Raw genomic sequence first — 15000 nt, 5'->3', positions numbered from 1 at the left:
AAGAGTGTCTTAATGATACAAAAATGACATGGAAATTTCATGTTCCTTTTTGAATTCACAGTAATTGCCTGTTAAAGAGCGACCAGTGCACTCTTCAAAATGTCTCTTTGTATTTCAATATATTTTACGGTGAGTGAATGCTGACAGTATATAAATTTGAGTCCCCTTTCCCTTTAAATGAATTACTGGCTGTCCAAAAGGAAGGAGGAACAGACCCCCACCCCCATCTCCTCTATTTCTATCCATCACAGCCCTCCCCAGGGAAACACAATGATTTCTTGTTAGGGAACGGCAACTACAAAATGACATCTTCAGAGGAGAGAGTGGGGGAGGCTGGGAAAAGGGGAGGGCGGGAAGGAGCGAGCGAAAGAGGAGAAATGGGGAGAAAGAAAAAAAAAGAGACTAGAAGAAAGGCACAGTTAAGGAAATTACAGAGTGATGGGAGATGCAGAAAGATGAGGGTGGGGGAGTTACATTAGAGAAGGGAATTCGTGGAGCATGTCAAAAAAGAAGTGCAATTGAAACAGAGGAAGAGAACAGACGCTCCGAGAGCACTGACCTAATTTAAGCTGACCTGACATCTGCACGAGAAAGAGAGAGAGAGCGACTGAGCGAGGAAGGTCGGGAAATGCAGATGCAGTACGCAATTTATGAGGAAGGAGAGCGAGAAAGTCACAGCTAGCTACTTTTAGACAATCACTTGTGTGTGTGTGTGTGGGGGGGGGGGGGTGCGTGCCGTAGACACATTATTTGTTGATCTAATTAGTTTGTTTGCAGATTAATTTTAAAACAAGTGCCACGAGCCAGACTTAAGAGGATTTCAACTATATAAAACAGCTGTGGAAAATAAGATCCCTGCATAATTGAATCTGAATTATGAACCCTACAAAAGATAAAAGGAATAATAAAACTCTTCAGCACAAATCACAACGTGACATTGAATAGGCATTTTTACACCGGCAGCCCATGTTAATACCATCAAGTGTTTGCATGCATATGACTAGGGAAGGGTCACGATTGTCAACTAGTCATCCAACAACTGACTAACCGTTTAGTGAGATTGATGCATTTTTTTTTTTTTCATTTAAAGTTCTGAAATTGTGAGGGAATAGTGATCCTTTAATTAGCAAAAACCCTCTTGGAAAGGTCTTATCCTGCAGAAAACATGCCTTGGTCATTAGAAAAACCTAATTTGCAATTGCAATTCATGACCTTTCCATTAAAAACCCAACATTTTAAGGTATTTACATTACTTTTGGCTTAGGAATAATTGACAAATTTGCTTAAAAGAAAACCAGCAGACTTACCTGTTTGTGCATCTCTATGTTGAGGCCGTAGGACATTTCATAGTACTGAAAAAGAAGAGGATGTCATTACACTGACGCATATTAGAAAGAGTATTTAAGTCAGCGGTTAATTCATTTCCTTATTTGCTTGGAAAAAGAAGCAAAAGAGGTTCATTGTCAACGGTCAACAACAATAAAGTGATGTATGAGGCACATAAGTCACTTTCAAACCAAGCTTTCTGTTGGTCAAGGCAGCGAATTCGAAAGACCAAATTAAACCCATGGTGAAATCAGCATGGGCAATCTTTGGCAAAATGTCTGAATGCATGGATTCTTATTGACAACTTGATGTGACTGCAGGTCTTACCACAAACGGGTTAATACTGATCTAAGGCCAGTGTGTGCAGGTGATTGTTTTGTAAAAAATAGTCTGGAGAAGTTGATCCTCATCCAGTACCAAAGTTCACCTTGAATCAGAACAGCACTCATGTTAATCTCATTTCTCTGCTATTTTACCATTTATCTTATTATAACACGGTCTCTACACTGAACGTGCTGCGCCGCAACATCTAGAAGCTGTCGACACTGGATGCGACAAAGCAACTGTTGCAAATCCATTTGTCCTTCCTGTGAGAAGTATCGCAAGTGCTTGGAGACCGTCATAAATAGAACAAGGCATCAGATTACCGTCATGTAGCATCGCGTAACGCCACATTCCAGTGTAGACAGCATCATTGATTATAATGGATTAAATTATCATTCCTTGTGTCGCGTCCAGTGTGGACACAGTGTAAACCTGTATGAAGTTATTTTTTAAGGGTCTTTTAAACAGTTCTTGGCAGTGCATAGTGAATGCGTCCAAAAGGTTCAAAAAGGTATAAATGCAGTCCACATGAACAACAAACTATAATTCAAGACTAATGGGAAAAATTCTCCTTCACAGAAACTCACATTAAGTCATGTTTTTTTTTGTGGGTGGGTGAGATAAAATCAGTGAATACAAGTGCTGTCAAATCGATTAATCGCAAATAATCACATCTAACATGAAAGTTTGTGCGCAAACTTTCATGTTAGATGTGATTATTTGCGATCAATCGATTTGAGCCTCCAGGCTCAAATTGATTAATCACAAATAATCGACTAATTGCGAAATCGATTAATCATAAATTTTAAGTTTATCCACTTTCGACCATGTCCAGAGGTAGTTAAACACATTCAACCGGATTGCTTTCGTATTGTAAACGCTCCTGTGGTTGAATGTGTTCGAACATCCACAAAAGACCGTCTACTCTCCGCCGGGAAGTGGAAAGCGCACTAGCCAGACGGGATTTAAACTTTGTCACCTGAAGACCCAAGTTTGGTTTAAAGATCAAGCACAACATTCTCACAGCATTTCTGATTTCTAACACACACTCATAGTGTTCGGCCTGGTCTTGAGACTGTCGGAACGGAAACGAAAGCCAATTAAAAAAAAAACGAAAGCTCTGTATGTTTGTCGTCTCCAGGCGTGTTTATATGTAAATTCTTATTTTGTCCATTAGATTGGAAGATCTGAAAAAACTAGGGCTGTCAAACGATTAATCGCATCCAAAATAAAAGTTTGTGTTTACATAATATATGTGGGTGCACTGTGTATAATTATTTTGTGTGTATACTATATATATATATATATCGATATGACAGAACTAGTGAACACAGACACATTTTGACCTCAGAATACTTCTATATAAAGCGTATAACCCACAGACTCTTTTGTTTGTTGTTTTATCGTTCAACTGATTCATCAAAAACTATTTTCCATTGGAATATGATGGTGAGATAACAATTTTAACTTTTTAGTAAATTCCTTTTAGCTAGCTAGATAAATACTGGTATGGCAGAGTCAAACAAGTGTAATTTTATTAGATGGAGAGAATCAAGAAAAAAGGAAAGGAGAGGCAGATAGAGAAGGGTAAAAACAACAGAGACGGAGGGATAGAAAGACCCTGGCAATAAAAGAAGCCGGCCTGACAGCTGCCTGTTGTCTTCACCAGCTCTGCCAAGAGCCCACGGTGTTGCTAGGCGACTCCCACACTAAAAAAATTATGAGCCAAGAGAAAAAAAAAGAAGGGAGAGAAAGAAAACAGACAGAGAAAAGGGGTTAAGCCGTCTGCCAAGAGCAAATGGCATGCCAGGCGCACATCGCTGCCATATCTGTGGGCACTGAGGCACATGGCAGTGGCTCTGAAAACTCATTCTCTGTGATAGATGAGCTGCGTTTGAAGGACTTCTGATTGAGGGCTGAAGGAAGATGGTGTTTGGATGTGTGTGTCGCATCTGATGCCCGATGCAAAACTAAGTTGATGTGTGTCTGTGTGTGTTTGTCTTACCATGACATAATGTCTCTGTATTTCTGTCTTCTCTGTGGCCAGCTTTTCACACTCCAACTTCAGACTGCAGAAGAGAGAGAGAGATGTTTTGTTGGATTGGTGGAATGAGACGTTCTGTTGGACTGTTTTGGTGCTCAGACATTTTGATTTACTTGTAGTGTTTATGAATTGTCTAATAAATGTATCAATTTCTCTTTTGAATCACTCCCCTCCACTTATAACAAATGCAGTTCATGCTGCCTTTGACAAACTGCAAAAACATGATGCAAGGACAGAGTAAAGATATACAGAAAAACACACAAGACAAGTGGATAAATGATGACAAAGACATAAGACAATTACAGACCAAAAAAAAGTAAGAGACAGACTGAGAAACAAGACACAAAGACAAACTGATGTATATGCAAAAATATACACAAATATATAGAAAGACACAAGATAGATATAAAGACAGAAACAGAGACATACAGATATATAAATAGATATAAAAAGGCAGAGAGAAAGAGACATACAAAGACAGACAGGAGTAGACTGACAGACATACAGAAAGATGAATAGATTCAGATTGTGTTATTTAGAGCCATGCCAGCATCCAAGCCTATTTTCATGACAGAAATTCAATTACAAAAATTCAAATATCATAAATACAATAACAACCAAACAAAACCATAGTCATATTATACACATTTTTTTTAATTAACATATGATAAAAAAATCCAAAACCTTTTCATCTTAAAGGGTTAGTTCACCCAAAAATGAAAATTCTGTTAGTATTTACTCACCCTCGTGTTGTTCCAACCCCGTAAGACCTTCGTTCGTTTTCGGAAAACAAATCAAGATATTTTTGATGAAATCTGAGAGCTGGATCACTCCTCCATACTAGTCCATAGGCTTCTTGAGGGACTGAAACTTGCCGGCCTCGAAAAGTTATGAAAGACATCGTTAAAATAGTCCAAGTGACTACAGTGGCTCAATCTTCAATTTATCAAATGACGAGAACACTTTTTGTGCGCAAAAAACAAACGAAAAGAACGACTTTATTTCAACTATTCATTTCCGTCTCTCTTGACCTCGGGTCAGATTACTAGTTCAAAAGAGTATGATCTGTTGTTGTACGTCACGACTAGCATCGGCCAATAGGGAGCCTACGTGTGACGTAGCTCTACGCAATTACACTAATTTAACTGACTAGAGGCCCAAAGAGAAGGAAATTAATAGTTGAATAAAGTCGTTATTTTTGTTGTTTTTGCGCACAAAAAATGTTCTCGTCATTTGATAAACTTAAGATTGAGCCACTGTAGTCACTCGGACTATTTTAACGATGTCTTTAATAACTTTCCGAGGCCGGCAAGTTTCAGTCCCTCAAGAAGCCTATGGACTAGTATGGAGGAGTGATCCAGCTCTCAGATTTCATCAAAAATATCTTAATTTGTGTTCCGAAGATGAACGAAGGTCTTACGGGGTTGGAACAACATGAGGGCGAGTAATTACTAACAGAATTTTAATTTTTAGGTGAACTATACCTTTAATAAAAAAGAATCCTACTTGTATTAAGTCCAGGACCATCTAATAAAATATGTTTAACAGTTAGGGGAGTCTTACAACCCATGCATATAGTTGGGTCTTCACCTTTAAGCAAAAAAGCATGGGTCAAACTTGCATGACCTACCAGATTCATAGAAATATAAGACATACAGACAATAATGAATAAGACAGATAGACAGAAAGCCCCAGACTGAATCCACTAAGATCAAACAGCACACACTTTCTCCTCTCCTGGCTGTATTTCAGCTCTTCACACACACTGACTTGTTTGCAGGCGTCAGATTTATGCGAGCGCGCGGGAGGGCCTGGGAAAATTAGAATATGATTAATACCGCGACATTACTGCGCCGCAACAGGTAATAACGGCACATCCGCTCTCCTTCACTGACTGCGCACAACCGTCGATAATTGACTCATTTATCACCGCGAGTGAGGAAGAGCGCAGAGGATGATGGGCGTGGGGTGTGCGGGAAGTGAGAGAGTGATAGAGGGAGCTGTGGAGGATTAAATTCATTCCCCTGCTAGAATTTATTACACTGGAATTGCCTCACTGCAAAAGTCACCCCGTCACAGGATTTCCGAGAACTGACAAATCTATCGGTGCGCGTTTCGCTGAGACCGTCTCTGCTTTAATTTATTTATTTCCCATCTCGCCTGAATGACTTGGCCTCAATTATGCGATGCGGTGAAGACATCGCTCCCTTGTGCAAAATCGCAGGGGAAGTTGGAGAAAACAACATGACGGCTCCACATATTGTCAGGTTCATTGGATAAAGATGCTAGATCTGTTTTCAGGCTTATATTTACATAGTTACGAGATTTCAATGCCCTCATTAAAAATTCTGCAACATCTCCCACGTGGAAAAAGGCAGCTGAGAGTTCAGCGCGCCGCGAGGCTGGAGTGGATTTATTGAGGTAAATCAAGGCTAATGTGGAATTAAACTTTAAAGGGTCAAATCCGTTAAATGCAGGCGCGACACCTCAACACGCAACAAACAACAGCAACTGGGAGCTTCAGCAAGTCCAAACAACAACAACAACAGTTAATCCAGAGCAGGGAAATCTATTTAGAGAGCCTTTATTTTATCAATTAAAATATTGATATTTGGACAGTGGTATAGTGCTCTATCGATATTTTGTCTTACCCCAACTAAAAAGTAAAATAAATCAATTTAAAAGCTACACGTTAATTTAATTCAAGATTTTGAGATTCATTAAATTTGTGCTTATAAGATTCACATTAAATGAGCATTAGGTGATGGCAAAATTAATGCAATAGTCAAAACGTAGTAGGACAGTGAAACGATTAATCGCATCCAAAATAAAAGTTTGTGTTTACATAATGTGTGTTGTGTGTATAATTATTTTGTATGTATAAAATGTGTTATTTAATATCAAATATTTATATTTATGTATAATACTATTTTAGTATAATTATATATGAAGAATTAAATATATATACATACATGCGTGTGTATTTATATATACAAAATAATTATACACACTACACATATATTATGTAAACACAAACTTTTATTTTGTATGCGATTAATCACGATTAATCGTTTCACAGCCCTAAAAAGTAGTGCGTAAATGAATCATAAATCTTCCCCTATGCTGTTGCTGAGAGTATGAGACTGTCCAATAAATGCAAGGAAAACACCAACTGCCCAAACATTGCTAATGATTCCAGCCCTTAATTACATAAAATAAAAACCATGCAACGAGAAAGGTTGATAAAGAAAAAAAGAAAAGGTCTCTTTCTTTCCCTGACAACAGATAAGGTGATTGTCGGAACGGGCAACAAAACTGCAGGCTGACAACAGTCGAGCCAGCAAAGCACCATTAGGTTATTCAATATATACACACAAGCTAACTGCACTTTTAATCATATTCCACACCACAACAGAGTGAATTTATAATGACGACTTAAAGTAAAGCATCTGATCGAGAAGTTTGAATGAAAAAGCAAATATTCAGTCTGACGGTGAGGAGTATCAGTCCAATTAGAGAAAGTGAGGACACTTCCTCACAGATCTCATCCTCATTTGCCATGCCTGTGCCTCATTAGTAAAAGCCCTTGTGTCTTCTGTATTCTCATAGTGCTTTTTCATCTCTCTGCTTAGAGTGCACGCACACATAGTGATTAGTAAGTGAAATAGTCCAGTTCAGAGCTAAATTAAACCCCATTACTGCCTGAGAGAGGATTGATGAAGGTTTTGACTTTGGCAAATTTGCATTTGCGGCGCACACAAACTCGTACCCTCTTTGAAGCCTGAAATGTGCTTTACGATACAGCATGAAGAATAATACATTTTATGCTTTGTCGTGTTCAGAAATCACAGATTCATAAAGCAACGTTGCATTCTCTGCATTACCACAGGTGCTTCTTCTTCAGGTCAACAACAGTCATGGTAGAGCCACAGTTTGAAGAGAATACTGCTGAACAAGGTTGTTTCATTTTTACCAGGTAACGGTTATAATGTAATATATATAGCAAGGTTTAATGTAATTATCGATTTCTCGATATTAATCGATTCTCATTTTTACGAACCGATATCGATTCTTAAATCTCAAGAATCGATTAGTCATCCTGTTTCATTCGAATGAATGGGACATTGAATCACGGCTGCGCGCATCCAAAAAATAAAAAATAAAATATCGCAATAATCTTTGTCCTTTGTTACTATTGATATGACACAAAGTCTCAATTTTCAAATTACGTCCATTTTCTTTAGAAATTCAAAAACATAAATAGCGTTTTGGCGCTGTGGCGCGAGATCGCTCTGGCACAGCTCAAGAGAAGCAGCAGCGCTGATCTCACTTCCGGGTTAATAATACCAGTTAGAGCGCGAAATAAACATGAATGAGCATCTGAAAGTGTGTTAAATGATTGAGTACAACTTATCGAAATCCGTTTCATGTCACATTGATTCGCTCAACCAGCGTTTCAACCGTGGAAAGACGTCAGTTAAACAGCTTGTAATCAATGTCTTGTCATGTATCGTCATATTTACCTCAGAAAACCCACATAAACTCGTTAGTCAGCTAGAAAAAAATAAGCATTTTGCTAAATATGTACACTATATTACATATGCATTATAATCTTAATGTTCTTCAATGCATATTTGAATAAATCTGGCAAGTTTTTATGACAGCCACCATTTAAATGTTTATATTTCAATATAATATTCTTATTATAAAAATAAATAAAAGTGTAATTTAAGTGTTTGTATAGCTACAAAACAGTTCATTATTACCTTCATATATTAGGCTAATGAAGCCTAGTAGGCTACAACTAGACTCCCATAGTTTACAGCATTTAAGAGATTTGATTCCCTTGAGAAAAAGGCCATTTATTATAACTGATGTCCAAAATAATCGATATTGAATCGAATTCTTAATCGAAATTGAATCGAATTGTGAAATTTGTCTCAATACCCAGCCCTAGTTTAATGCATACTTATGTATATTATGCTAATAGCCTTACACTAAGGTGGCAAGATGTAAATGGTATAACATTAACAAGGCTGTGCCCATGTTATACCACATGGTGAAAACCCCAAAAAAAATCTCCATCGATGCAAGTATATGGCAAACATTCCTGATGAAATACTCTGTCAGACACACACCGACATTAAAGCGCAATTGCAAACCAAACCACCCACCACAAACACATGCACTTAAATACACACACGCTCGATGGGGGAATGCCGGGCCACACACATACAGATGTATTCAGCAAAGCAGGCCTAAACCACAAACCCCAGACTTCATAAATATGCCTACAATCCCCCCCCCAAAAAGTCCACTCTGTCTAGGCACAAAGAAGATATCATGGGTATCAGCGCAAAGCTGTTTCTGTGCGGGTGGCTGTCTGTGGGTTGGTTGTCTTCATGTCTGAGCCATTGCAAACCCAGAGGACACATTAGCAAGGTAGTGTTCGTAAAAGGGCAAGGCAAAGCAACTACTGTAATGAGAACCTCCGGTCTAAAGCCCTCCTGTCTACTGATTAGAGGCCTTCTGCACAAAAAACCACCCAAACCAAGCACACAATCACAAACATGCAGAGACATATGCAAAACGTGCAGTGCAAACAACATGGCATGATAACACCGTATGGAGCAGCTCTCTTTGTTATGCAGTTCCTGCCCAGTTCACATTTCCTGCCGGACCTTGCGCTGTAACCTGACCTCGGCCTAAGTGTGTTTCTCACATAGACCAGCGCCCAGCCGCCCACACACAAACACACCTCATCTTGCCAAATCTCTTTAGCTCTGACTCTTTCCTGTCCTTTAATCCAACACCAATCAGCCTCCAGACACAAATTACGAGAACTAAAATTAAAATCTAAGTCACGCCACGTATAGCCAAGAGCTGTCTCTGGCTGTCTGGCGCGTCCTGTGTGTGCCTGCCACGTTCTACCTGGAGCGGGACCAGCTCAGTGGCAGGGGAATGCTTATGGGAAATGCCACATCTGAAACACCATGGGAAGGCCACTGCTAATCTTGTTGCCTGAACTAAAGGAGGTCTGTGATTTCAGACTTCACATTGTAATACTTCATGAAGTGCCATTCAGGGGCTAATTACAGTGCTACTAGTAAGAAAATTAGATCAAACTGTAAAAATCACCCATTGACGCGAAGTCACAGAATGTTTGACATTCAAATTATAATGCTGCCATTTACGAGATAAGCATAAATTAACAATATTGGCTGTAAATACCAGTGGGCAAACACTGGATTTTCTTACATCCCAGACTTTGAGTTGGGGGCATGTCAATTAATAGCAGAAGCATTGATCATAATTGACCTATGGCTGAGCCACGCCCCCTCCACTCACTCGGACAAACAGTCAACATTCGGAAGCAGGCGCTATGACAGGTGTCACAGTAAGAAACATTTCAGGAGGCAATTGCTGATTTTTGGAGATTATATCATTTCGAAGGGCTTTAACTATGCATTAGAGGGTTATATTAATAATTTTATTGTTGAGATGGTCGATGAAAAGCTTCAGCAAAAATGTTACAGGTCACAGTGTAAACGTGATAACCCCGCATATCGTTACCAATACCATCACCGTTTGGTTTGCTACAGTATTTACATGAATCATTCAGCACAACATTGTTAACATTTGTTATCTCGGTTGTTTACAGAAACGTTAATGAAGCTAAGTGACATGATGTACAATGCAGCTAGAAGCTAACGTCAACGTTTTCTAATGTTATTGTTAGGCTAATGTTAGCCTAACTTTTACGTTCAAATAAGATAACGTTCAAATACGTTGTTGACTTAACTTAGAACAGATGTAGACATCCTTGTTTAATTTATCCACGTTTAGTTACTGTTGTGGTCTACCGCATAACTTAATCCAGGCTTGGGAAAGGGTAAGAAAAAAACGTCGCCCAGCCTCTCAGGAACCTAGTCTCGGAGTTGCATGTGCCCCATGCACACCGTTGACCATTTTAAACTTAAAATGACAAGAAAAAAACGAATGAAAACTGACTAACTGTAGTTCATTTCAATGGATGTGGAAGCAGAGAACGCCCGAGTGTATTGGGTTAGCTGCGCACTGTGATTGGCTCATTGTATTTGAGGGCGTGGCTTAGCAATAGGTAAATTGTGAATCTTGACTCTATGGTATAGTTTTCACCCATTTTGTGTACCAAAACAGTGATAAAGCTTGTCAGAAAATTCTACCGTTTTAGCCGGATTATGAGATTAATCATGCATTAATTGTGCACCTAACGCTAACGATGCACATATTTTGCGCTTTATTTTGTCCACTGGCCAGAAAAGCTTGTTGCACTAGCTGGAGAAAAATTAGGAAAAAGGAAAGCAAATAATTAAATCACATTGTCCACTTCATTTGGACCCAAATCACATTGAAAATTAAAACTGTAATATCGAATTAAAAACTCCCACACCATAACTTTCATAAATCATGGAACTCTAGTATTTGCATACAGTACTGATTGTCATTAAACACAAAATGTAGGTCATTACTCCTTGAGCAAAGTAATCATCTTATGTTGAAATGCTCGAATTATAATAAACACCCAACAAATGAAACCAAGAAATGTCTCCCGCTCGAATTTGATAACAAGTGTGCAGGTGTTTGGCCCTCTGCATCAGGCTTGAGCCAGATTCATTAGATATTCGAGCACCAGCTAACTGCGGAAATCAAGAACTCTTAAAAACTGATTGGGAGACCAATACAGAGCCACATGAGAGTGGTATTATCCATTAATTTAGAAAGGTGCACAAAATATCTGCTTAGCTGTTGGCTTCTGGGAAAGATTTTGAGCAAATTCAGCCATAAATATCCAGGCTGATATGTGTAAATCCAGCAGCCATCAGAAGGGCTGAACTCTGTTTGTACAGAGGATTTTTGAGCTTATTTGACTGAACACTGAAGGCAGGAACAGAAGAGACTAACAATAGGAATGTGGGGACTGGGTGGATTTGAAAAGTCTGGCATGAGGAATCAAAGCTGTAGCCGTGTGAAGGCTTGCCAGTAATAAGGAAGGGTGTGCAGAGGGGGCATGGACTACCGTACCGGAGAGGATGCCAGCACCTACTAGAAATCACACACGGGTCATGCCTGGTCTGGCCACATTCCTGAGCCTCGGAGTGCACATAAAACAAACCCACAGAACCAAAGGAGTATGTATTCGTTATGAGAAAGCAGTGGGCCTATGCCTTTTAGAAGCTACATCAAGGGATTCTTTTGAATACTAACAAAAATCTAAGAACTACGTGTTAGAAATTCCCACTAAAACTCCACTCTGATGCTAATTTACATGTTGCCTGGCTGGTCCGAACCAGTGATTAGCTGGTGTCGAAAAGGGATGTCCATGGAGGGCCAGCTTCTTGCAGAGTTAAGCTCTAACCTCCCTTGAAATTTTCAGTAATACAGAAGATCTTGATTAGCTGGTACATTTAACAATGGATGGAACTATACTCTGCAAGAAAGCATCCCGCCAGGAGTAGGATTGGACACCCCTGGTAAAGAAGGATTTTTAGATGGATGGCCAGAAGTCAATCATCTTTGACTACGTTTACATGCAGCCAATTTTTGGGTTATGGTCGGGTTAAGGTCACTATTCGGGTTTCTGAAACATTAGGAATAACCCGTTTACATGCGTGAGCAGAGAGAGTTTCTCCTGTATACAAGGAATTGCAATATCCCGATGTAAAAGTCGACACGCGGTTAGCGTCTAGACGTACGGACAAGACGCAATATCCGTAATTTCCGATTCTTTAATTTTTCCTTTATTTGCGCTTTGATGCTGGTAACGTTACGGAGCTCGCTCCAAAAGTAGGCTGTGTCTCGCCATGTTTACTTCCGGTACACTAAACGCGGATTTTTGTATGTGCCGAGAAGTATCTTTAACGTTACTCAAAAGACCAAAATTCCTTGCGAATAGAACACGCGCAGAACACAAATAACTATGTAGATATGGTGATAAGCGTTTACATGACCAAAAATTTGGGTTAGAAAAGGGGTACCCAGGCATAACATCCCAGTTTTTAAAATCCGGGATATGAGCTTATTCGGGTTTTTGCCAGTGTTTACATGGTCGTTCGGGACCTGGTTATTGCTAATATCCCGGTTTTGAACGGGTTATTGGCTGCATGTAAATGAACCACCATGTTCCAAAAAGCACCCTGACCACCCTAACCACTGACATTTTAACCTTTCTTCATAGCCTTCTATCTACAATTACATTGCATCAGGAATTCTGCAAAGACATTCTCCCATGGGTTGACTAAATTACAGGCTTAGGAAAAATGTTTTTCGATTATATTGACATAGAACATCTTAGCTAGTGTTTGTATTAGCAAGGGGGTTGTACCTGTGATACTGTGTCTGCAGGAACTGGAACTCCTCCTTTATGCGGTCCAGAGTCTCGGGGTAAGTGAGTTTCAGAGGTTGGGTCGACCCCGATGCTGCAGCAACTGCGGCTGCTGCTGCAGCAGCTGAAGCCGAGGACCCGGGGGGAGGTTGCAAAGGTGCCTATGGAGGGGGGGGGAGGAAGTAGGGTTAGCATCTGAAACTTTTTTAACAGGATGAAAAGCATTGTTTAAAAAGAAGCTAATTTCAGGCAACTGCAAAAAGCTCATACATAGGAGTCAATAATTGTTTATAACACCTATAATGAAACCAGTCTGTATACTTTAAAAAAAATCAGACGATTCTGAGAACTGGTGAGAATCAGTCGGAGCGAAAATATGATTTGAGGAGCTCATTGCATAGAGGTCTGTAAGCAAGATAGACAGTGCAGTGCACAAGGCAGAAATGAAGGACACTGATGAAAGACAAGCTCTGCAGAATGAGAGATAGAGCAATGAAAGAATGAGAGTGGATGGGGGTTGGGGAAGTTCCATGACATAGGCTCCATTGTAAAAGGATAAAGCATTACAGACAGATGCCTATATCAGAGCGGTTGTGTGCTGGGATGTGGGACTGGGGTGGGGACCATGCTCACTGCTAGAATTAAGACATTTACTTAAAATTAAGCATGGATTAGAAGAGGGAGCAAGAAAGACTACCCCATCAGAACGGGACCCCACCAAGCTAACCGAATTCCGCTGGCACCAGCAATTAGGAGCTTGGCCTCAGGGTAATGCAGACAGACAGGCGGACAAAAGCCTACGTGCGGTACAGTAAGGCCTGTCTATCCATCTATCGGTCTCAAAGCACCTCTGCTGACGAAGGTCCTCGTGCTCGTGACTGCGCATCACAGGGGTTCTTGCACTTCTCACGGGAATCTCTCCTTCTAATGAGCTAAAAGGAGGAAAAACTGCCAAAAGGGACATGATTGACCAAATGTGAAAGTGCATAAAGCCCCATTACTTCAATTAACATGGAGCATGGTTTCGACGCTAGTCGCATTTACTGCCAAACACTTGAGCGGCTAACCGTTGGCAAAGTGTCATAGGGTGTTATGAGCATGTGTGACCTGCATTAACACAGAAAAGGCTTTGACCTAGCCAAGAATTACAGAGAAAATGAAAACATAGTACATGGACAGTTTAAGCTTAAAGCTTGTCTTGGAGGGATGGGGACAGATGTAGCTGCAAATATCAAGGGGGGGTGGAGGGTGTCTGTGGGTAAAAGGGGTCACCCTGTGTCGGGGCAGCAGGCTTGGAGTACTAGGGGGGATGTTTGAGGAGGGGCTGGACCGAACTACACAGGGAGAATAGAGCTACTCGGCCTTCGGCTCATGGGAGACACGGCGCATTGTTAGAGTCTCTAACGAGCTCCTCTCTCCAGCCCTGCATTTCAATCTGCTGTGCAGATCCCCGGGCTCTCACAGCTCCAGCCTAGCAGGGAGCACACACACACTACAATTACTTCTCACAGGCCAAAGAAAAGAGTCTGGAGAACAAGAGGAAGGCCATTTGACAGGGGGAGGCGGGAAGAAGGGGGAATGACACTTGGCTCTATTCCCTTCTTCCCCTTTATCTCCTCTCTCTCTACCCCACCCAGCCTCTCACTCTGATATTCACCTCTTTTTATTGAATTTTGCGGACAGGTGCAAAGAGACTTCCGGAAGAAAGAAAAAAGGAACGACAAAGAAAGCGGCTCTTTTCTGAAAGGCTGAGACCAAGGAGCCAGTCGCATGGAGCTTCTTGGAAACTGAATGTTCATTAATTAGACATTCGGGTTTCCGAAACCAGATTGTCACTACCTCTCAGAGGCCATTATTGTGGTTCTTTCTATGTGTCCAGTCTCAATATGGGAGCATTTGATTCAATGCTCCTATAACCTGCTTCTCAAGCTAAATCGCCTTG

General features: G+C 40.4%; 1 protein-coding gene across 9 annotated transcripts in view; it reads right to left on the bottom strand.

Annotated features, from left to right (window-relative positions):
* Positions 1 to 15000, bottom strand: part of tle2a (TLE family member 2, transcriptional corepressor a) — a 32823-nt gene that overhangs the window by 13555 nt on the left and 4268 nt on the right. For all 9 annotated transcript variants that reach the window (XM_039694885.2, XM_089116406.1, XM_089116407.1 and 6 more), the window contains exons 2-4: positions 13059 to 13219; positions 3656 to 3719; positions 1308 to 1352 (exon numbers count right to left, since the gene is read on the bottom strand). In XM_039694885.2, coding sequence (XP_039550819.2) covers positions 1308 to 1352; positions 3656 to 3719; positions 13059 to 13219 — 270 coding nt within the window. The remainder of the gene's footprint in view (positions 1 to 1307; positions 1353 to 3655; positions 3720 to 13058; positions 13220 to 15000) is intronic.

The sequence above is a fragment of the Pimephales promelas genome, chromosome 2 (genome assembly GCF_988280905.1).
Source record: "Pimephales promelas chromosome 2, fPimPro1.hap1.1, whole genome shotgun sequence".
NCBI classification, from domain to species: Eukaryota; Metazoa; Chordata; class Actinopteri; order Cypriniformes; family Leuciscidae; genus Pimephales; species Pimephales promelas.
The sequence above is the reverse complement of the archived record's forward strand: the minus strand, read 5'-3'. Positions and strand labels throughout refer to the sequence as shown.